The following is a 24,403-nucleotide window of genomic DNA, read 5'->3' as shown; positions in this document are numbered from 1 at the left end:
GGGGGGAGGGAGTGAGAGAGTCGGAGTGACGGGGAAAAAGAGCGAGAGAGACGGAGAAGGAAAAAAAAAGGACGGAGGTAGGGACAGAGAGGCGAGGGACAGAACAGAACAGAATAGAAAACAGTGAAGAGACGGAGAGACAGCGAGAGCGAGAGCGAGAGAGAGAACGAACGAGAACGAGAGCAGAAAGGAGGACGGTGAGAAGGGAAGGGAAGGGAAGGGGAGCAGGCAGTGAAAAAGAGAGAGACGCGGGAGCCCAGACGAGGAGGCGAGGAGGCGAGGAGGGGGGGAGGGAGGGAGGTGTTAAGAGTTGCGCTTCGTCGTCGTATATAGTCAGTCAGTCAGTCGGTCACCCGCAACAGACAGACAGACCATCATCGTATGCAACGCCAACGTTGGCAGGAAGGAAAGAAAAGGAACGGAACGGAACTCCATAAGCTCGGTTGCCCACGCTTATTATTATTTATTATTATTCTTATTCTTCATCGTTTAGTCCTCTGTGTCTGTCTGTCTTATTGGAAGAGCACATCGTTGCATCTCTTCTGCTTCCTATCGTTTCTTTTCCCCCCCGTACAGCATGCACTTCTCAGGACAACAAAACTCCTGAGATACCTACGCTACAGGTCGTCACGGAAAGAGACCAAGCAAGGCGAGGTCGTGCGGGAGGTGGATGGAATACGAAAGCGAAAGCAAACCCTGACGAGAGAGAGAGGGAGAGAGAGAGAGCAGTGGAGGGAGGTGTGGGATCGTGGACATGCATGGTAGATAGGTGACGGTGTAAGCGATTTGGGTAGCAACTTGGCCGGTATGAAGGCGAAGAAGAAGCGGGGCGTTGAGGCGGTAAGTTGAGCGGATGGGGCCTCGTGTTGGGGAAGAGCGATGGAAATTGTGGTGTGATGAGGTGGGAGAGGATGTGAGACTGTGGGGGAGATGGGAAATCGGCTGGGAAAGGAGGTTGGGAGTTTGTTAGAGTGTTAGGGTTTTATTCGCTATTGTGTGTGTGAATGAGAGAGAGAGAGAGAGAGAGAGAGGGAGAGGGCGGGACGTGGGTGAAGCTCATTGAGAACGAAGCGAACTGTAGTGGATGTTGACGGGGCTATTGATGTGAGGATTCGGAGATTGGTGACCTTTGTAGTTGGATGAATTGCCTTGTGTTGGATTGTGAGCTGTGTACTGCGTTGCTGTAAATTCTGTGTGATGATGGCGCGAAAGATGTCTCGGTGCTGCCAGACTGAGAGTGAAAATCTGGTAGGTTGATACGTTAATTTGTGGCGTGCGTGTTGTTGTTATCTTATCTATCAAGCTTGGATTTTGTATGAGTTAGTGTGCATGAGGCTGACTCAATTGTGCTTTTCCTTCTGTGTCACGGTGCTTCAAGCGTGGTAGAATATAGAGAGTGCGTGGACGTTTAAGATCTGTTTTGAGGCCTTCGTCTTAGCTCTGTGTCTTGATTCGTAGACGATAAGAGAACATTGAAACCAAAGAGTAACCATGTCTGAATTGGGCGTGCCTTCTCTTGGGACCCCAACGTAACAGACACATCCTTAGTCAATCTATTGGAAACTGCGCGATTCAATTACTAATTACCTGATCAATTGGGGCGGAATTATGAGTTCTCCCTGTTGCTTGAGAGTATTTGGAGAGCACTCATTTTTTTTTTCCAGATCTCGTGTGCGACCACTGGAGGTTGACAATTATATTGAATATTTCGACGGCGTAGTCTTTTGGTTTCCTTTCATTGCTACAGATTATAATGTGTGTGTAGTTTTATCTTCAGAGCTTGTATACTTTACTCTGTCTCCTCATCAGTATCATAATTCTTTGCCATAACGATTCTCGTTGTGATGAACGCGAAATAAGTGCCATTCTGCATGTTGGATCAATTCCACTTGGTTGATCGGGTTTCATCAATCTTAGTTTGTGTACACTTTCTATTTGTGGATTTTTTTTTTTTTTTGGTTTGAAGCTGTTCTTTTCGAAGAATTACGTGACCTATGTTGGGCTTGCTTCCTAAAGACTTGCTTGAGGGTTTTGACATGCAGTTCGAACACGGGTCGGGGAATCTATCGTGGTTAGATTTAAAACTTGAATAGCCATTAATTTCAATCAGGTCAATCATGTTAGTGAATTTCTGACGATTAATAAGGGAAAATGGAATCTCACCAGGGCAGAATGACTTCTTTTTTGGCAAGTTCGTAGTGCCCACTATATTTCAGAATTTGTTGTCTGCTCACCTCATGTGTCCTTGCAACGTTGTGGCAGCCTCCGAAAGTGAAAGGCTTCATCAACAGCGTAGTGAATACCCCACTGGAAAACATTGATGTGCCTCTCGGGAGGTTCAGTTGGGAATATGAGAAGGTGCAGTTCGATCGTCTGTATTGTTGTATCTGATTACTCAGACGGGTGAATGTCTTCTTCGTGTGTTCTTTGTTTTCAAGTTGTTTACATTCGACTCTCTCGATTGTAGGGAGAGTTTCACCATTGGGTGGACCTGTTCAACCACTTCGAGGTCTTCTTTGATCAGCATGTGAAGTCGAGGAAGGACTTACAATTGGAGGGTGAATTTTTGGATGGAGATGCTCCATTTCCCAAAGAAGCTGTACTGCAAATTCTCAGGGTTACGCGCATTATATTAGAAAATTGCGTGAACAAGTACCTATACAATAGTAATGAGGTAGAATACTCTATCATACAGCAATTCACTCTTTTTCTTCCAGCTTCAAAAGGTTCCGTTTTGCAGACTAGTGCAGACTTGAATGTAGATGTTATTTCTACATTCGTGTGCAAGTAGTTTTGGCGATATTTAAGCAGCTATGGGACACTTTGCGGATATTTTGGTTGAACCCTTGTGCCTTTAGTTGTTCGATGTTCCTTTAGCTCTTTCAGGTTTAGGGAAGTAGTTAAACTTCCTTCTATCATGAAACTGATTATACTAAGGGTCTGGTATTTTGGGCTGGGTGCAGCACGTGTCGTTGCTGTTTGCTTCCACGGACCCGGAGATAGTTATTGCAGCGTTGCAAACTTTAGCAGCGTTTGTGAAAAAACCCGTTCAGTCAAGTCGAGCTATGCGGTGGCATGGAGATACAACCCTCAATGCACGTCTGTTCTCTTTGTCACAGGGTTGGGGTGGTAAAGAAGAAGGACTAGGTTTATTGGCTTGTGCTGTAGACAATGGCTGTGACGCTAATGCTTGTAAACTAGGAGCTGCTGTCCACTTCGAGTTTTATGCGGAGTCTGATTCGACTTCCTCTCTTGATGAGATCAGCGCTTCTGGGCTTAGAGTGATTCACATTCCGGACGTTCATCTTCGACCTGAGGGAGATCTTCAGTTGCTTAAACTGTTAGTTGACCAATATCAAGTGCCTTATCACCTTAGATTTTCTCTTCTTACTCGTATTCGTTTTGCTAGGGCGTTTGCGAATCTTAACTCTAGGAGGCAGTATATATGCATAAGGTTGATTGCATTTACAGTTCTTTTCCAGTCAAATCCTGATCACGAGGATCTTACAGCTTTCTTCATAAATGAGCCAGAATTTGTAGACGAACTGGTAACCGTATTAAGATACGAGGATACAATTCCGGAGGAAATCCGGCTTTTGGCAGTATTAGCGTTGGCGGCCCAGTCACAGGATAGGCCCCGACAATCAAATGTGTTGAGCGTCATTAGTGTTGGTGGACACCGTGGCATTCTACCAAGTCTCATGCAGAAAGCCATCGGGTCTCTTAGGGAGGGATCTTCTGGATGCTCGGTTTCATTTGTAGAAGCACTCCTTTCTTTGGTCACTGTTCTTGTTTCGTCCTCAACCGGATGCGCTGCCTTAAGGGAGGCTGGATTGATTCCGACACTGCTTCCTCTTCTGAAGGATATGGATCCGCAGCACACACATTTGGTCAGTGCCGCTGTACATATATTGGAGGCTTTTATGGACTACAGCAACCCAGCTGGCACTCTGTTCCGAGACCTAGGTGGGCTAGGTGATACTATTGCGAGACTGAAAGTAGAAGTATCTCGTGTCGAAGAGGGGGCCAATGTCGAAAGAGAAGAATCAAAGGCGGGCAAGGTTGAGGCTGCAACCTGTTGTAACCCTTCGCTTTATCAACTGGGCTATGAAGAGGCAGATTCGCAATCTTCGCATGTGACTGGGCAGACGGATACTCTTATACCTTATCAGCAAAGACTACTGCTGAAGGCTTTATTGCGTGCTATTGCCCTTGGCACATACGCTCCAGGAAACTCTGCGAGGCACCACATCTCAGAAGAGAGCGCTTTGCCCTATTGCCTTAAAACTATCTTCAGGTAGTCTGGTCCTGTGAACCCTGCATGTATTCTGGCGGTTTGCCTCTTTTATCAGTCAGGTTACTGTTCCTTTTGAATCTTTTATTGTGGCCTGTTTACTTATAACGTGTTCTCATACTACAAAACTAATTGGATTCAGGTATTCTAAGGAGTTTGGAGGAGCTGTTTTTTCTTTGGCAGCATCTGTCATGAGTGATCTTGTGCACAAAGATCCAACCTGCTTTGCCACACTAGATAGTGCTGGGCTTCCCGCAGCCTTCCTGGATGCCATTACGTCTGGTGTGCTGCCATCTTCAGAAGCAGTCGGATGTATACCAAACACCTTGGATGCCCTGTGCTTGAACCCTTCTGGTCTTCAGGCAGTCCGGGATCGGAATGCTCTTGGCTGTTTTGTCAAGATTTTCACTTCGAAAATGTACTTACGAGCTCTTGCAAATGACACTCCTGCGTCCCTCGCTTCAGGCCTGGACGAGTTGCTGCGACATGCACCTGAATTGAGAGGCTTCGGAATAGATATGTTCATCATGATTTTAAAGACCATTGCAGCTATTGGTGGTGCACCAGTTGAGCCGGCAGTGCCTGTGACTGCCACCGATTCCAGCAATGTAAATGCACCTGTGCCGATGGATACAGATTTTGAGGAAAGACCCAGTACAGCAGCTGATTATCCACCTAGAGCATCATCGTCTCAGCAGCCACAAGATTCCGGAGCTGACAACAATCTGGAAGCTTTCTTGCCCGAATGTATAAATAACGCAGTACGACTGCTGGAAACAGTACTTCAGAATGCGGATACCAGTCGGATCTTTATAGAGAAAAAAGGAATTGAGGCTCTACTACAGCTTTACACTCTCCCACATTTACCAGTTTCTTTTGGAGGCTCCTCAATTGCACATAATATGTCTGTTACTTTTCGTGCATTTTCTCCACAACATTCAGGTCAACTTACCCAGGCAGTTTGTGGTGTCCTCAAAAATCAATTACAGGTAATTCTGCAGATTCGCCAATCCTTATGAATTTTAGTTTCTCATTAATTTTTAAAGTAATATTCCGTCAAACGCAATGAGTTGTTGAAATTTTTACTCATGAATTGAGCTCGGTTGATGATTTTGTTTCACCGCTAGGCATTCATGAATGTAGTGTAGTCTAAGTGTGGACTGGAAACCTGCGCTCTGATTTTATTCTAACAGGATTTTATCATGCAGGCAACTCTGGATCAGCTAAATGTTCTAAGGGGAACAAAAGTTTCTGATCTGGACAGTGGAGTAAGAACCAAGGTTGTTCGTACTTTCTCTGCTGCAGAATGCTATTTGTCTCTGTCTTCAGTATTGGTGCGAAGCTCGAACTCCATGATGAGTAAGTTGAGCGCAGGAGCTGCGGAAATTCTCAACAACGTTGGCACGGTTCATAGGGAGGTTCTCTGGCAGCTAGCGATGATCGTTGATGCAAAGGTAGAGCCGAAGAGAGAAACCGAAGCCAGTCCTGCCAGCGTAGGAGTTGGAACATCAGCGAGAGAAGGTGAGGAGGCTGCTGAGGCTTATCCCGTGGTTAGATATGTGAATCCTGTTCAAATTCGCAATGGACCGTCTTCTCCTTGGGGAATTGAACCTGAATTCTTATCTGCGCTGCATGGTAACGATGGTCCCCACCGAAGGTCACGCAGGGATCATCCTGCCAATGCTGAAGCTTTGACTCAGATTGCTCGTTTAGGTCGATTGGCTCGCCAAGCGGATTCTACCCGTGTTGATACAGAGAGCGTTACAAGTCTTTCGGAGACCTCTCCTGCCACAGAGGTAGCTAAACGGAAATCTCCAGAGTCAATGAATTATGACATGATGACTAGGTTGACGGCGGCTGCACGGGGTTTGTACGTGGCGTTGGGGAAAACTATGTTAATGCCATCGCGTAGAAGGGAGGATACCGTGCCATTGAATAGTGATGCTAAAATGGTTGCTGGGACACTCGCGAAGCTAATTCGTGACAATCTTAGTTTCAGCGGGCACGGGGAGGGTTCAGTTGGAGAGTCCACTGTCTCAGTTAAGTGCCGATACTTGGGAAAGGTAGTAGAAGATTTTTTGGCGGTAGTTTTCGACAGTAGACGAAAAACTTGCAACACCGTCTTATTGAATAATCTCTATGGACATGGAGCCATCAAGGAGTTACTAAAAACTTTTGCTGCAACAAGCGAACTTTTATGGACTTTGCCTCGAAATTCTGGTGTTTCTCCAATGGAAACTGAGAACGGAAAGTCTAAGTCCGAAGAAAAAGCTGTGGGCAATTCATGGCTCTTGGATACTTTGCGCAGCTATACTCGTTTAATGGAGTACCTCGTCACCTCGTCGCTGCTGTTGACCCCTACCTCAATGGCACAGATATTGATACAGCCTGTAGCTGGTGGATCAGAACCATTAGCCAAGGATCCGGAGGCTTTTGTCCGGATCTTGCATGCTGAGATTCTGGACGTTGTACTACCTTTGTGGATTAATCCTCTATTTCCACAATGTAGTCCAACCTTCATTTCATCAATAGCCTCCATCATTACGCACATTTATACAGGTGTCGGGGATACGAAAACAAGTCGTTCTGGAGGAGGTGCTGTTGCGGGGGCGCGTCTGGTCGGGCCTCCTCCTGATGAATCCACCATTTCATCGATTGTGGAAATGGGTTTCCCCCGCTCCAGGGCGGAAGAAGCGCTTCGTCGTGTTGGGGAGAACAGTACAGAGATGGCTGTTGAGTGGCTATTCAGCCATCCAGAGGAGGCAGTCCAGGTAAATCCTGATCCAGAAAAATGTGAAGAATCGTTTTGAAATTTCTGTTCAATCTAATGTCAGACGAGGAACCTTATCAGTTGATATTGAGATTAATCACCCTTTTACTTCCTGAAAATTACAGAATTTTGTCTAGATGAGAGAGCACGGTAATGTTCAGCCATAGAGTTAATGGTTTGCGGATCATTGATCTTGGACAAACTAGCTTGTGGTTAGTCATTAGCAATAAAGGCTACCTAGAATAAATATAATTAGTGGGTATCTTAACGGCACCTAAACAGCTCTATTTGGAACACCGCTTTGGTGTCACTGGAACCCCTGTTCTCCAAATGACGGTCTCCATCTTCCTAGTCGAATGAATGTGTTCTTGCACTTGGGCATTGTGATTATTACGTAGTTGTACTTTCTGTACTCTGTTTATTTTCTTGACTTGTTAATTCATTATTATTCCTGGTAAATAATTGTAGGAGGATGATGAGTTGGCACGAGCATTAGCATTGTCACTGGGTAGTGATGGTCCACCGAAGGAAGAACCAGCACCAATAAACCAGGATAAAGGACTTGTTGCTGAAAATGAAGTCAAACCTGTTCCCCCACTCGAAGAGATGCTGTTAACATGCATGAATCTTCTTCAATTTACAGATGCTGTTGCTTTTCCGATTACAGATTTGTTGGTCACTATGTGTAACCGTGGCAAGGGACAGCACCGTCCTCAAGTCATCTCTTATTTGGTTAAACAGCTGAAAAGTTGCAAAGTTGAGGGGTCGGTGACTGATACCTGTCCACTGTCAACTATTTCACATACTCTTGCTTTACTTTTGAGTGAAGATAGCACAGCTAGAGAGATTGCAGCACAGAATGGTGTAGTCTCTATTGCATTAGATATCCTTGAACAATTTCCACCAGTTAAGACTTCCCCGAAAGACGAGATTCCTAAGTGGGTTACTGCTCTTTTGCTTGTTCTGGATCACATGCTGGTCTATAAGCTCAAGGTGACTTATGATCAACCGAGTGGGTCAGTAACTACTGCTGCCGTCAGCAATAGCATGGCTATTAGTTCAGATACGCCTGCAGTAGCTGATCAGTCGTCTGAGGCTGTGAACGGGCGGAAGGATTCTAATACTAGTCCATTCATCTCAGTGCTTGGGAAACCATCTGGATATATGACAGAAGTTGAGCAGAGAAGAGCAATGTCTGTGGTTACGTGTTTTCTCCGTATGCAATTACCTTCCGCGACAGTTCAGGCAGTGCTGCAGCTATGTGCTCGGCTGACTAAGTCATACCCTATTGCATCTTCTTTCTTTCATTCAGGTAAGTTAATAAATACTAAGCCACTACCATCTACTTGTTTAATTTTATTCTAAGTTGTCTCTGCCACATCATTTGTATTCTAGAAGATTCTATTCATGAGTACATTAGTTACGTTGTAATGTTTAAGAGGATGTTCTAAATAGATCTTCGTGTTTTCAGATGGTTTAACTGCCCTTTTCAATTATCCATGGAACTGCTGTTTCCCTGGATTCGATACAATTGCAGCGGCTATCATCCGCCATCTTCTCGAAGATCCTCAAACACTTCAACAAACAATGGAAGCAGAAATTCGACATACACTTTCTGCCACACTATTGCGGCACAATGGTCGGGTTTCCCCGCATATGTTTTTGACAGTAATGGCTCCCGTCTTATCCCGTGATCCTACTATTTTTATGCAAGCCGCTTCCGTGGTTTGCCAATTAGAAACATTGGGTGGTCGTCCCACGATTGTGCTGGCCAAAGAAAAGAATAAGGAGAAGGATAAGGAGAAGGAAAAGGAGCAAGGGCAAGACAAACTTCCAGAGAAGTCAAGGAGTACAGACTTAGATACAAGCACAAAAGTGCACGAGTCTGGTAAGAGTGGTAGAGGGCATCATCACAAGAAGGTTGTACCCCATAGTTTCTCGTTGGTCATTGAACAGTTACTGGATATTATCCTTCATTATCCTCCAGGCTCAGTCGACCAGCTGCATGAAAAGGAAGATGAACTGTCATCAAAAGATAATAGCACTGCTATGGATGTAGACGACGCAGAAGTCAAGGACAAAGGCAAGGGGAAAGTTGAGGATCTTCCAAGATCCAAACCGGTAGCTAGTGCAGATATGGTAGAAAGTTTCGCTGCTATAGCTAAAGTAACATTCATACTTAGACTCATCACTGACATAATATTTATGTACTCTTCGGCTGTAAGTGTGGTCCTTCGGAGGGACCTCGAAAGCAGTCAAGGAAGAGGTCCAATACATGGTGGATTAGACGTTGTTGGTCATGGTGGTCTTCTCTACCACATTCTTCATAGGTTGCTCCCGTATCCAAGTGAGAAGGTCAATGATAAGGTGAACGAAGAAGAATGGAGAGAAAAGTTGTCAGATAGAGCAGCCTATTTTGTGGTGGCCATTTGTGTAAGATCAGGAGAAGGCAGGAAAAGGGTTGTGGTGGAGGTAGCACGTGCTCTCACATCAGCCTCACCGACGTCTTCGGGGCCATCTGAAGTTTCGAAAGCTCTGCAGTCTCCAAGTAGAAAAGTGCGGGCATTTGTGGATCTTGTGAATTCTGTTCTTTCTTCTCATTCTCCTACTGGAAGCGCTCAGACTCCTGGATTTTCACAAGATATGGCCAAATCTATGATGGATGTCGGCATGGTGCAGGCACTTACTCGTACTCTTCAGGTAATGTCATTCGTTTATCTCCCACCTTTTTATATGATATGTAGAATCATGCGTCGAATTAATTTCCATGCTTATTTTCCTGTCTTCCTAGACCATACACTACGTTTTGTCATGAAAAGTTTATTTATCTGCATTATAATTGGCATAAAAGAGTTATCAAATCTGAAATAGTTAATGCTATTAAACCTACGTGGTATTACGGTGCTTGGAGTGCAGCTTTTACATTTCATTTAAGGATTGAAAATTGTTCCAGTAGAAACTTTGGCTTTACATTTAATATTGGTCTTACTTTGTGGCCTTTATTTCAATAAACGTCAATGATCGTGTATGCTGGATGTAGGTGATTGATCTTGATCATCCCGATGCACCCAAGCTGGTGAACTCTATATTGAAAGCACTTGAGGCTCTCACAAGGGTAGCCAGCATGGCTGACCGTGCTTATGGGTCTGATGGGGCTGGACCAAAAAAATCAACTGAACAGCAGGGGATCGAAATTATTCATGCTGAAACTGAAACTAGAACAGAAGATGGTAGTCATCCCCAGGCAAGGGATGAAACCATGCGGGACTCAGTACCTCAAGATGCAACAATTCCAGAAATAGGTCCTCCACCTGCTAATAGTACAGAAATTGTCCACGAGGAACATATGGAGCACAACGATGGATCTGATCGAGATGTTGCGGAGGAGGTGAATGTAATATTTCTTCAGCGTTGTTTGATATATGCAGTAGGGATTTATGAGATTTTCGTCTTTGATGCATCAGAATGTGCAGAATGTATATGAACGATTTGACCTGGATTTATGAATGATCATTTATGCTGGAGGTGGCATCTGTAACAGGTTTGCATTGAAGCAGAAGCCGAGGAAGAGTTCATGCGTGAAGCGGCCGAGGATGCTGCAGAGCTGGAGGGTGCTGCTGTTGTTATGCATTACAGTATGGAACATGGACCGGATGATGAGATTGTGGATGAAGAGAATGACGAGGAGGAGGATATGGATGGTGACGAGGGTGATGATGATGGAGAGGAAGAGGAGGAGGAAGAGGACGAAGATGAAGATGACATGAATGCTGATGAAGGTGATATAACCTGTTCTTTTTTAAGTGCATTATCGTTTGTGCCTAAAGGCATTTGGAACAGCGAAACTTGTTTTACAATTCCAGAGGTTGGAAAATGTAAATGCGGAAAGAAATGGGCTTGTGCCAACAGCATCCGTAGAAATACCAATTTGTACAATATTCTCGTAAGGGCTCTATAGTTGCTGTTTTGCTTACTTGGGTAAACATGTCGTTCGAATGCTTAAGTCAGTAAAATATGTCATAATTGCTGGTGCATTCTGGATGTTGGGCAACTCGTACGTTGTGTTAATAGAATATTCTTGGTGCTCCGTCTTGAAGTTTGCCGCATCGAACTTCCACAGACAACTTGTTAATACCACTTGTAAATTTGGGTTCATCCTGAATTTACAAAGATATATTCTTGGATGCAGGAGTTCCGCATCTTTCGCCACCAGACACCGACGTTGAGGACCACGAAGACAACGGTCTGGGTGATGATTATGAGGATATAATTCAAGAGGATGAAGATGAGGATGATGACTCTTACGGAGATCGGGTTATTGAGGTTCGGTGGCGTGATGGCCTTACAGGTCTTAGCCATGTTCAGGTAAGCATTTGACAGATCCACGTGAGAGTTGAGCCACAACGCTTCAAGGTTATACGGCTGGTTTTAGAATACTGCATGTCAACAGATCTTTTCGCAACTGTTTTGTGACTTCTTGTGCTATTTTTCGTCTCCTTAATGATCTCAAATAGTGGGGTGTTATGACCTATTTACCCACGTATTACAGTCAGGGTGTATTTTTCTTCGTTCATAAAGCTTTCCGTATCTCGCAATTGATAACCCTTGTGCTCTAGGTTTGGCAGATTCTAAGCATTCTACTTGCAATGTAGGTCTTGGGCCATACAGGTGCCAGCAATTTAGTAGATTTTCCAGGAGACCCTTTTCAGGGGATGAACATGGATGATGTTTTTGGATCTTTCCGTAGACCTGGAGGCAGCGATCGCCGACGGACAACTACCTCTCGATCGTTCCCTGAGCGATCAGGTGGTGAGCGTGGTGGTGCTCTCCACCATCCCTTGCTTACAAGACCGTCTGCTACTACAGGTGGAAGTGTAACTACAGCAAACACTAACAACTCGCTATGGCCTAGTACCAGCAGTATCGTTCGGGATGCGGAAGCCATGCTTGGTGGTGGAGCCCTGGATGTTACTCACTTCTACATGTATGATGCGCCTATGATTACTGAGCGTACATCAGAAGGAGTTCTTGTAGAGAGGGGATTTGGGGGTGCACCACCTCTTCTAGATTTCTCAACTGACTCTGTATACCCGATGGGTAGACGAGGTGGTCGGACTGAAAGCCGTTTGAGTAGCTGGACAGATGATGGTCAACCACAAGCTGGTGCGCAGGCTGCTGCTGTAGCACATGCTATTGAAGAACAGTTTATTGAACAGCTCCGTCAACTTGTTCCTAGTGTTGAACAAGCGTCAGTTCAATCTCCAGTTCATTTGAATACTACTGCGGCTGTAGAATCTACAGAAGTAAGAGGTACAAGTGCTGGACGTAGCATTGTTGGGGGAGAATCGCAAGGGACTCAGATTATTATGGGTGAGCAGTCGGGTGAAGCGATATCGGAGCCACCCAACGACGGTGGTGTTGTGAACTCAGGGCGTGATGAGGCCCACAGGTTGGGTAGTGGAAGTGCAACTGCTAATCAGAGATCTACTGATCTTGATGTTCAGATGCAAGATGAAAGAAGTGAACCCGTGGTCCGGGACACTGAGGCCAATAGCCAAGATAGTGGAGGAAGTGGAGCAACTGTTGGGGAAAGTCTCCGTAGTTTGGAAGTTGAGATAGGCAGCGCTGATGGTCATGATGAAGGTGATCGTCATCCTGGGCCAGAGAGATTAGTTGCTAGCGAGTTGCAGCCTGCTGGTGGAGTTGAGAGGGTTACTGCTAGTTCCAGAAGGTCTGGGCAAGGAGGAGATATTGATGAAGCCATGGAAGGTACAGGTACAGCTGGCTCCCAACAAGGGGGAGTAATTGATGAGGAAAGACGGAGTGATCGCACTGGAGAGCATTTGGTTGCACCGGCTGCTACAAGTGTTGGAGGGCATAACTCACATGGAAATACTGAGGGACCTAATCCAAGCTCGAGTTCTATAGATCCAACTTTTCTTGAGGCTTTGCCAGCTGACCTGCGTGCAGAAGTCCTAGCATCGGAGCAAACGGGAGCTGTCAGACCACCAAATTCTACTCCCACTGCGCCACCTGAGGAAATTGATCCTGAGTTTCTTGCTGCCTTGCCACCGGATATTCAGGCGGAGGTTTTAGCACAACAGCGTGCACAGCGGGCAGTGATAGCGCAGACGATTGAGGGACAACCAGTAGATATGGACAGTGCGTCCATCATTGCCACCTTTCCAGCTGAACTCCGTGAAGAGGTCAGATTCGCAATTATCGTTTTTCATGAAAACCTCGCTTCTGATTGCTAGGGCCAGGATCAGAATATATATTGCTGTCATCATTGTGCTTATAAATAGAAGAGTTATACGATTGTTCCTATTTGTTTTGCAGGTTCTGTTGACATCTTCAGAGGCTGTCCTAGCTGCCTTACCCCCGGCGCTTTTAGCTGAAGCTCAACTTTTACGTGAGAGGGCCATGAATCAATATCAGGCAAGAGGTCTTTTTGGAGCTGCTACGCATCGTATAACCCATAGGCGCAATAACTTAGGTGTTGGAACAGGAGCAGGAACAGGAACAACTGCTGAGGATGGAAGTTTGGGAGCAGGGGCTGGAGTTGTAGTGGGTCGGAGACCAGTAGCTCTCAGTAGCAACTCAAAAATGAAGGAAGCTGAAGGCAAGCCTCTTGTGGACACATCTGCACTGAAAGCGTTGCTGCGTCTTCTAAGACTGGCACAGGTATGTCGTTATTTGTAGATTTCCACATCAAGTTATATATGTCCCTCGCTTTTTACCTTAAGTCATAAGCTACATTAAGTTGAATATGTCTTCAATAATTGTTAATCCTGTGTTTTTGACTCGTAATGTGCTCGTGTCTGCAGCCTCTGGGGAAGGGCCTTCTACAGAGACTGCTTTTGAATTTGTGTGCACACAGTGTGACGCGCCTGACACTGCTGCAACTTTTGCTGGGCATGTTACGTCCAGAAGCAGAGGGAAATGCCACAGGGGGTATATCTGCTGATGGTGCTCAATCTCAGCGTTTGTACGGCTGTCAATGGAATGTCGTGTATGCGCGGTCTCAGATGTCAGATGGTACTCTGCTTCCACCATGTTTGGATTACCAATTTTTTTGGTTGCTACCAATTTCTGGTTTTAAGGGCTCGTCATTTACTCCACACTTATGCTGGAAAATCCTTTTTTGTGTGGATTATATTGTTGGCAATGAACTTTTGACGCAAAGTCTAATTGTATTTGGTTATTTGCTGTAAATCTTTGACAAGATGATTCTTGATTTTTGTTTTGCAGGAATACCACCTCTTGTGTCTCGACGGGTGCTTGAGATCTTGACTTACTTAGCTCGAAATCATTCGGTCGTAGCTAACCTGCTCTTGTACATGGAGCCACTAGGACAGCTCGGAGGAGCTTCCACAGAGGTTTCTTCTCATAAAGGCAAAGAGAAAGGGAAAGCCAAGGTAGTTGAAGTTTCTGGAGATGCATCTGAAAAGCGTAAGATGAAAGGAGAAAGTCCCCTTGTCCTACTTCTAAAGCTGTTGAATCAGCCACTCTACTCTCGAAACAGTGCTCACTTGGAGCAGGTATTTACACAAGATGGACTTAATTTGTGGTGTTGTTTGTATTCACTTAATTTTTATGTCCCCGATGATCTTGAGCTATAAAAATGGTCCTCTCAAATTCGCTGGCGCAGGTAATGGGTTTGCTTGAGGTCGTAACAACCAATGCCGGATCCAAAGCAGAAGCGAAGTCCAAGGCGACGGTCAGCGAAGGTCGTTCTCTACCCGCAAATACTGATTCAGCTCCAGCTGAAATGGCTCCTGCGGTAACCACACCTGCATCATTGGGTGGAGAGGCAGAGACTGTTACAACAATGGTCGATTCTCAACCTGATTTAGGTGCTGAAGCTGCAAGATCTGATGCCTTGGGTCACGCTAATCCTTCCACTGAGGATCATATGGGGCCCTCAACCTTAGGTTCAAGTGTTAAATTCGATCCATCTGCTATTCTTGCGAACCTGCCTGAACCAGAGCTTCGGAATTTGTGCAAACTTCTTGCTCAGGAAGGGTGAGTAATATTGTGGAATCGTTTTTACTTGGTTGCTTCCAGGTCTGTTTTTGGTGTTGTTTGGAAGTAGATCTTCTTTTTAAAAGTAATTTGTTTACTTCTTTTGCTTCCTTTTATGTCCATTAATAAAAGAATACAGTTTATGTTGGGTTTTCATTTGTCTACTTAGAAGTCTGTCTAAGTGGGAAGGTTTTTTTTCCTTTTTTTCTTTTTTTCTTTTTTTGTGCAGTCTTTCAGATACAGCCTACACACGTGTTGCAGAGGTTTTGAAGAAACTTGCAACTGCCGCTCCAACCCATCGGCGACTTTTTGTAGCTGAGCTAGCCGTGGCTGCAAGACTTCTTAGTGGTCCTGCTGTGGACGAACTCCATCGATTGGGCAATGCAGAGACTGTTGCTGTTAGCACTACATCTATGGCCGGAGCAGCCATTCTTAGGGTACTACAAGCTCTTAGTGCCCTTACAACTGGCATTGGGAATACATCTGATCATGACAGTAGAGGAGAAGGAAAAGAGCAAGAAGATGTGATGTTGGTGAGGGACTTGTACGGAGGGTTGGAGATGCTTTGGCAGGGTTTGAGTGTTTGCGTTGGAAAGATAGAGGGGCGGCTGGGCAATCCAACTTCCCTCGGCGGTGCCTCTACCAGTGTTAGTTCTGTACCAGCGGCTGTTATCGGGGCAGGTCCTGGCAGCGTCGCTCCTCCTCTTCCACCTGGCACACAGAGGCTGCTACCCTTTGTGGAAGCATTTTTTGTACTCTGTGAAAAATTCAAGGCAGGTTCCTCTCAATCTGGACAAAATGAGCCTCACAGCGCAACTGCCAGTGAGATAAAGGAAGCAGAAGCTTCACTTTCTACTGATCTTATCCTCTCTCCACCGTCTCCTCGGTCTCCTCGGCAACTTCAAAAGCCCTGGAAACCTGAGAACGAGAAGACAATGACCTTTATAAGATTTGTTGAAAAGCACCGGCGCCTTTTGAACGCATTTGTCCGTCAAAATCCAGGACTGCTTGAAAAGTCCCTTTGCCTTTTGTTGAGAACCCCTCGCTTGATCGACTTCGACAACAAGCGGGCATATTTTCGATCTCGTATCAGACAGCAACATGAACAGCAGCATTACTCTCCACTTCGAATTTGCGTGAGGCGGGCATACGTTCTTGAGGATTCGTACAATCAGCTGCGAATGAGGACTCCGGATGAGTTGAAAGGTCGTCTGACCGTTCAATTTCAAGGAGAGGAGGGTATTGATGCTGGTGGTTTAACCCGTGAGTGGTATCAGTTGCTGTCCCGCGTGACGTTTGACAAGGGGGCTCTTCTATTTACAACTGTTGGGAATGAATCTACTTTCCAGCCCAATCCAAATTCTGTTTATCAAACGGAACATCTGTCATACTTCAAGTTTGTTGGTCGTGTGGTAAGTTATTTCCGTTGTGCTCTGATTTAATATAGAGACGCAAGGCGCAGACTAATTTTGGATTTATCCCTCAGATTCGTCTTGTAAAGCTGTCTTGAGTTATCTTAGTTCCGATGTCAATACCGTTGATATCACTTCTATTAACTTCACTTGGTGAACTAACCACGCTATGCAACTTGAATACCAAACCCAGGTTGCGAAGGCACTAATTGATGGGCAATTGCTTGATGTTTACTTCACGAGATCGTTCTATAAGCACATTCTAGGAGTTAAGGTAACTTATCATGATATCGAGGCTATTGATCCAGGCTACTTCAAGAATTTGAAGTGGATCCTAGAGGTATGCAATACCTCTTTACTACAAAGCTTTATTCCTGTTTGACAATATAGGTCTTAAGATCATTTTGAATCTGCCTAAGTTCCAACATGTTGTCTGCGTCATTTACATATATGTCTTGTAATATGTAAAGTAGTGAATAAAGGGTGGTCAAAAGGTTTAGAACCTGATGATTTAGATAGTACACGATAGTACCGAACAAACTGGGAGATTCGCTAGTCCTGACTTCATATTATTTTGATTCTTTTTGCAGAATGACATAAGCGATCTTCCAGACTTAACTTTTAGCATGGATGCTGATGAAGAAAAGCACATTTTGTACGAGAAGACTGAGGTACTGTCCAATCGCGATCAACATGTGTCTTTGAATAGATTGAATACTATTGGCATGTGCGGAGATTTGTGGCAATCTTTTGTTTGAGATATCTGTTGATCGATTTTCATTTATGCTCTCTTCGCAGGTAACGGATTTTGAGCTTATCCCTGGTGGTCGTGACATACGGGTGACAGAAGAGAATAAGCATGAATATGTGGACAAAGTTGCAGAACATCGCTTGACGACTGCTATTCGACCACAAATAAATGCTTTCATGGAGGGTTTCAATGAACTCGTTTCACGGGACCTCATCTCTATATTCAATGACAAGGAACTAGAGCTTCTCATCAGTGGCCTTCCAGAGATTGATTGTGAGTGCTTACTTGTCCTTGCCTAGAAATATTTTATGATTATTGGAGACTGAGGGTTCTTTTGTACAATGTTATTTGAATTGATTCGATGATTTGTGTAAAACCTCAGTTACTTTTAGGCCGATTTTTGGAGTTTTCTGCTAGCATCTATTGTTTTGTTTTTTTTGTCTTTTCACAGAGTTTTGGTTTTGGACAAGACTTTTCTAAATTGATTGTTTTCAATGACAGTGGATGATTTGAAGACCAACACCGAGTATACAGGGTACACAGCAGCATCACCTGTGGTGCAATGGTTCTGGGATGTTGTGCGATCTTTTAGTAAGGAGGACATGGCTCGCCTCTTGCAATTTATTACTGGGACTTCTAAGGTGGGTATTAGATACTAATTTGTCATGCCTGCATGCTGATATTGCTCTGATGTGCCTGAAAATATCATTTCCCTTACTAGTATATGTTTGTCCTTGATCATATTGTGTTTGTTTGATATCAATTGATATCGGTGACGTTGTGTAGTTTGCTTACAACGAAATTTATCTGCAGGTGCCACTTGAGGGTTTCCGAGCATTGCAAGGTATATCAGGCCCACAGCGGTTTCAGATTCACAAAGCCTATGGAGCACCTGAACGGCTACCTTCTGCTCACACTTGGTATGTCTCCACCTTTCAAATCTTTACGTTATGGCCTACATATTTAACAGTTTTGCAGTTTAAACATTAAATGACAATGTGTGCCCTGTAATTGGATGATGGTAGTCATTGTCTAACATAACAATTCTAAACTGATCTCGGTTTCTTTACCGATAATGACATGTTTTGTATCATCGTATATGCACAGCTTCAACCAACTGGATTTACCTGACTATGCAACGAAAGAGCAGCTTCAGGATCGGTTATTATTGGCTATACATGAGGGCAGTGAAGGTTTTGGTTTTGGTTGATAACCATGTCAAGGTGGTGCTTGTACTAGTGTCATAATATTAGTAGTCTATTTGGGGTCTGAGTAAATACTTGTGGCTGTGCCTGTACTGGCCCTTTCTCTTGTCTTCAGTGATGAGATAAAATATCTGGTCTCATCAATTGTCACCGTGTTCCATTTCTTCCTTGAGTAGTTGTGATTTTTTTATGCACACTTCAGCCGCATTGGATACTCTGGACGAACGGAAAAGCAGGATTGTGGCGTATTCAGTAGGATAGCAGACCCCTGCAGCCTGTCCATTCCCCCCTCACCTCTTTTGTATATAATGGTTTCTTATTTATGCCTTATTTCCTATATGAATGTTTGAACATTCGATTACTACTGCTTTGGTCTCCTGTTATTTTGGCCACTGCACTTCAAGCATTTATATATTGTTTAGCACGAATGTCAGATTGTCAGGAAATCTTCACCTGCACGACTTGAGTTGAGATTTGTTATCCACCAGGTTAAAGCTGGGTTCTGAAAGAGATGGTGTTAGTTATCTGAAGTTGTGTTTTGTGATAGTAACCAACAACTTTCTTGATGAAAGTAACAGAACCCTATTTTTTTCTTGGGCCAATCCGTCGATTGAACTCAGATTGGTCCTATTGCCATGTACTTGACCATGAATATGAACCCATGCAGATGGGCTAACGTAACAGTGGCTTCAATTCGTCACAGGGAATGGGCTTCTCAGTCTGTGAAGTTAAAGTGCCATAATGTGAATGCATTTGCTTATGTGATTGCATCAGTTTAGAACTGTTTTTTCCTTGTGTCACAACTAATATGTTTTTGAATTTTTTATTTTTATTTTTAATATTAGCAAACTAGGAGGAGTTCAGTTCTTGTGTGAGATCAGTATACAATAAGTGATGGGAAGTTTTGACCTGAATGTCAACATTTTTGAGCTATACATTTTGGAGTTTGACTTGGATGTTGTTAGAAGTGTTTCAATATGGGAGGCTTCTTAAATGGTGATATTCAATTAATGGGTTGACACATCTTAATTAATTACTCAAAATGGAGATATTGTCAAATTTTCAATACCTATAAAAACATGGGACAAATATATGTTGGTCAAAGTACATTTCACCTAAATTTTTAGTCATGTCCTTTTACATAATATAATTTTAAAACTATTATTGATATTATACATTTGGATGTTTGTAATGTATCAATGTTTATAGCTATTTTTTAATTTGAATAGTTTGAGTTTTAATATAACATAAAATAAACAAACTTATTAATTTTTAATTTACTAATCTAACTAAAGAACTATATGGCAATGTTCTATAGGTCATTTGACATGTGTCCAACTTATGAGACACATTTGTAACTTGTAAGTTTTTAACATGTATAGCATGTAGCCAACTTATTAGTTACATTTTCAACCTATCAATCATTTACAAATACTTAAAAAGTCAAAGCTGTGTCTATAAAGCTTTTAAGAAGTTTTTTCATATTGTTGAAATCATTAAATGTAGCCGGCGTTCTCCATAATATTTACTGTAGACTACAGTAAATACCATAGCTACAGTATTTAGAATCTAGTGGAGAAGTATTGTTTATCTTCTCCCCTTTTCTCTTCTTGTATACAAGACACAACCAAATCAATAGATTTTTTATGTGTGAAGCTCTCTCTCTTTAGAAACCCTCTTGTGTGTATGACTTTCTACTACTCTTGTGTGTGTGTATGACTTATTATTACTCTTGTGTCTTTCTAAACATTCTTAACACGTTATCAGCACGACTTTCTTCTATACACTATCACAATTTTTTTTGCTCTAGTCTTTATTCTTCAAACCTGTTTCTACTTTTGCTTAGTGTCTCATTCATGATTGTATTGCTCTTCTTGTTGGCCCCTTATACATTAGCTGCTTGCTTAGAATACTTGTTCCACTCTCTGCCTTACTTGCTTAGAATACTTGTTTAGAATACTTGATCCAGCCCAACTCCACCCCAGCTTGCTCCTTGTTGTGCCCCAAACTACTACCAAATAGTTGTCGAATTACCCTCGAACTTGTCGCTGCCACCCTGTTGCCGCTGACGTTGTCGCCCGCCGCCGCCCTATCGTCACTATCGCCGCTGCCCGCCGCTGCCACCTTGCCGCTCTACTGCTGTCGCCCTACCGCTGCCTGCTGCTACCATCTTATTGTTGTTCTATTGCCTTAATCCATAATCTCCTTAAAATATATATATATATATATATTCAAGTTCAAGTTTATCATTTTATTTGATTTTATATTTTAAGGTATGTTTTGCTCAACTTTTCTACTTGATCTTGTATTTTCTTTACAGATTTATTTATAATGAGTGCTTCAAAATCTTCAACTGCTTTTACTATGGTTCCAACTATTACCAGTGCATCCCAACATTTTCAAGCTTTTTTATTTCTACCATTGAATGTGGATGGAAACAATTATCTATTATGGGCAAAAATGGCAAAAGCAAATTTATTTGTAGAACAACTCTCGAATGCCATTATGTTTGAAGAATCTCCTACAATGCATATTTCTATACCTCCTGCTATTCGTTGGAAAGCACTTCTTCTCCTTCATCGTCATCTTGTACCTGCATTACAACATCAATATTTGGAAATAAAAGATCTTGCAGAACTTCGAAAGAATCTTAAATCCAGGTTTGATCATCAAAAGATAATTTTTCTTCTATGTGCACATCATAATTGGACACATTTACGTGTCTTGGATTTTTCAAATTTAAATGCTTTCAATAGTGAAATGTATAATACTGTCTCACAATTACGATTATGTGGACAAAGCATTTTTGAAGAAGAAATGATTGAAAAAACTCTCTCTACATTTCCTCCTGTATCTCTTGTGCTTGCACAACAATACATGAACATGAAATTTTAGAATCATTTTGGTCTCATGTCCTATCTACTTCTTGTGGAGAAGCAAAATGATCTATTCTTATGTAATGTGGAAGCTTGTCCTATTGGAACTACAGTTCCAGAATCTCATGCGCTTAATATTTCAAAGTCTAAGAAGAAATTATATAAACATGGAAAACATGCTCAAAAGTATCAGGGTAGTCATAGTCATGACCATTTCTACCCATATGGAAAGAATAAATGTTCTATTATTAATTATAATAGAAAATAAAAATCAGATATGCGTTCTTGCCATAAGTGTGGAATGATTGGATATTTAGCACATGCGTGCCGTAGTTTAAAATATTTTATTAAAATATTCCAAGAAAATAAGAAACTACAAGCTGAGGCTCGTGAACTTCATACCATGGATGCGTCAATGGATTCAATTAGTGTTGATGACTTAGAGGCTTATATGAATGACAAAACCTCTAATGATGAATCAAATGATGCGCTCATTGATTCTGCAACAATATATACTAACTTACAAGATAGACGATTTTTTATTGAAAAATCTTTAACTCAGCAAACTAAAAATATGATGACCATGGCTGGAGCAAATGCATTTTGTTTCCAAGAGGGCACAGCGATGGTAAAATTACATGCGGGTTCCATCATAAAATGTAAACATGTGATGTTTGCAGCCTTAGCACCTCGAAGCGTAATCAACTATCGAGATGTGCATATTAATGGTTATCACCTCTCGATTGTGACTTTAAATAGAAAAGAGGTTTTGGTTCTTACGAAGAATCATAAAGTTATTGAAAAAGCTTTTGCTACAGAAAATGGTTTATACCAAATTATGATTTGGCCTCCTATTATATTTAGTTTTGCATCATCTATCATAGAGAGTCGTGTTTCTCTGTAGCATGGACGATTGGGACATCCAGGATCCATATTATTTAGAAAGATTATTCCATGTATAACTGGGCACAATTTAAAGCTTGCGGATGTAGACTTTATGGAATTATGTTGTGCATGTGTGTAAGGTAAAATGATTACTCGGCCTTCAATTTGGAAACTTCCACAAGAATTACCACCAATGCTTGAAAGATTGCATGGTGATATTTGTGGTCCTATTAATCCAATATAAAGACCATTTCATTATTTTTTGGTCCTTGTTGATGTATCACATAAACAATCACATGTTTCATTATTATCAACTCAAAACATGGTGTTTGCCAATCTTATATCTATACTTATTTGTTTTCAGGTACATTTTCCTGATTATCCTATAAAAACATTATATATGGATAATGCAAAAGAATTCGCATCAAAGTCTTTTGAAGACTATTGTACTACAATAGGAATTGAGTTGACATATTGTGTTTCATATGAACATACTCAAAATAGACTTGCAGAGTCATTTATAAAGCGTATATAAGTCATTACCTAGCCACTGCTCTTTCATGCAAATTTACTTGCATCTATGTGGGGTCATGCAGTTTTATATACTGCAGCATTAATATGCCTCCGCCCTTCTTCTCTTGAAATTGTTTCACCACATGAGCTCATTTTGGATTGTGTTTCAAATGTATCTTACTTACAAGTATTTGGTTGCCGTGCTTGGATTCCAGTACCAGAACCTCAACAACGTACCATTGAAGCTTATCGACAAGAAGGCATATATGTTGGTTTTGATTAACCAAGCATTATCCATATTATTGATTCATCAACTGGCACATTATTATGTGTATGTTTGTAAAATTGCCGTTTTGAAGAAAGTGTATTTCCATCTCTTCAAGGAGGAGTATTCAATCAACAAAGAAATAAAGTACTCATATTTGAAGCACTTGAAACGTTTAGAATGAATCCTGATCCTAAGACATCTTCGACAGAAACTGAAGTTACTAAGATTTTGTATCTAAAACGGATCGCAGATGAAACACATGATAGCTTCAATGATGCACCTAGAATTACAAGAGTTCCTATTAATGAGGCTCAAAATGCACCTACTCAGATTCCAGTGCCATTGATTATAATACCTCAAGTTATAACAACAACAACTAAAAGAACTTGTGGACCAAATAAACAACCATGTAAGAAGAAAGCTATAAAATTGACTAATCTTGGTATTATTTTTCAAGAAATTGCCATTCATCTTGTGGGACTACCAATTCATGATGATATATTCATGCATAATATACCTTCAATTCCTATGAAAAACAATCTTGGAATTGGAAGGAATAAGAACAAGTTGAATAAAGAATTATCTATTCTGTATTGTGCTACAGATGATATTTAGGACAGACCATCTATTATGGTAGATGAATCATTTGCATATAAGATTATAGAAGCCCTTTCTTGCGAAGAAGACAATCCTGAACCTCAAACCATTGAGGAGGCGATGCATCACTCTGATTGATCAAAACGGAAAACTGCTATTGAGGAGGAGTATGCTTCTTTGCATAAGAGGAAAGTCTTTGGTCCAATTGTAGACTCTCTTACATCTCGCCCTGTGGGATATAAGATGGTATTAATATGCAAGCGAGATGCTCAAGGCCAAATAATCTGCTATAAAGCTCGTCTTGTTATTCAAGGATTTACTCAACGATTTGGCATTGATTATGAATCCACATATTCTCCAATCATAGATTCAATTACATTTTGATATATTATTGGAATGATAGTTTATACCACCCTTGAGATGCATCTGATGGATGTAGTAATTGCATATCTATATGGTTCTTTTCATGCAAATATTTATATGAAAGTTCTACCTAGCTTAGAAATAAGAACTCCAAATCAACCTGCTTCAGGACAATATCGTGGTATTAAATTATATAAGGCCTTGTATGATTTAAAATAATCTAAACAAATATAATATCAATATCTTCAAGATTATTTAATTACAAATAATTTTATAAGTGATCCACTAATCCCTTGTTTGTTTAACAAACAAGATAAAACTGGTTTTGTGATCATCGCTGTATATGTTGATGATCTTAACTTAGTGGGCACTACATCTACATGTGTTATAGCTACTAACCTACTTATACGTGAATTTGAGATGAAAATACTAGAAAAAATAACT

At 42.1% G+C, this 24,403-nt stretch overlaps 1 protein-coding gene across 4 annotated transcripts; it reads left to right on the top strand.

Annotated features, from left to right (window-relative positions):
• Nucleotides 1-665: 665 nt before the first annotated feature.
• On the top strand, nt 666-18,818 carry LOC112284341 (E3 ubiquitin-protein ligase UPL1). Of its 4 annotated transcripts, none has more exons than XM_024524061.3 (23): nt 666-840; nt 2,263-2,358; nt 2,468-2,674; nt 2,964-4,297; nt 4,437-5,283; nt 5,503-7,065; nt 7,533-8,376; nt 8,536-9,764; nt 10,105-10,458; nt 10,606-10,843; nt 11,236-11,429; nt 11,717-13,270; nt 13,404-13,748; nt 13,892-14,102; nt 14,316-14,605; nt 14,716-15,089; nt 15,319-16,501; nt 16,695-16,841; nt 17,092-17,172; nt 17,300-17,525; nt 17,754-17,893; nt 18,066-18,172; nt 18,360-18,818. In XM_024524061.3, the coding sequence occupies exons 1-23, from the start codon at nt 808-810 to the stop codon at nt 18,460-18,462; spliced, it is 11,700 nt and encodes a 3,899-aa protein (XP_024379829.1). In that variant the 5' UTR covers nt 666-807; the 3' UTR covers nt 18,463-18,818. The 4 variants fall into 4 exon arrangements, with proteins under 4 accessions (XP_024379829.1, XP_024379828.1, XP_024379830.1 ...); XM_024524060.3 differs by lacking the exon at nt 666-840 and adding an exon at nt 1,086-1,248 and having other exon boundaries at nt 10,105-10,452; XM_024524062.3 differs by lacking the exon at nt 666-840 and adding an exon at nt 1,086-1,248 and having other exon boundaries at nt 11,254-11,429.
• The last annotated feature ends 5,585 nt before the right edge of the window (nt 18,819-24,403 follow it).

The sequence above is a fragment of the Physcomitrium patens genome, chromosome 7, assembly GCF_059467195.1.
Source record: "Physcomitrium patens ecotype Gransden chromosome 7, ASM5946719v1, whole genome shotgun sequence".
NCBI classification, from domain to species: Eukaryota; Viridiplantae; Streptophyta; class Bryopsida; order Funariales; family Funariaceae; genus Physcomitrium; species Physcomitrium patens.
Note: the sequence above shows the minus strand (reverse complement) of the source record. Positions and strands in the feature narration are given on the sequence as shown.

Coding starts and splice junctions, on each gene's coding strand:
- LOC112284341 (XM_024524059.3), top strand. CDS start 1,198: ATGATGGCGCGAAAGATGTCTCGGTGCTGCCAGACTGAGAGTGAAAAT. Junction 5,284..5,502: donor TCCTCAAAAATCAATTACAG/GTAATTCTGCAG, acceptor TTTATCATGCAG/GCAACTCTGGATCAGCTAAA. Junction 17,173..17,299: donor TTTTGTACGAGAAGACTGAG/GTACTGTCCAAT, acceptor CTCTCTTCGCAG/GTAACGGATTTTGAGCTTAT.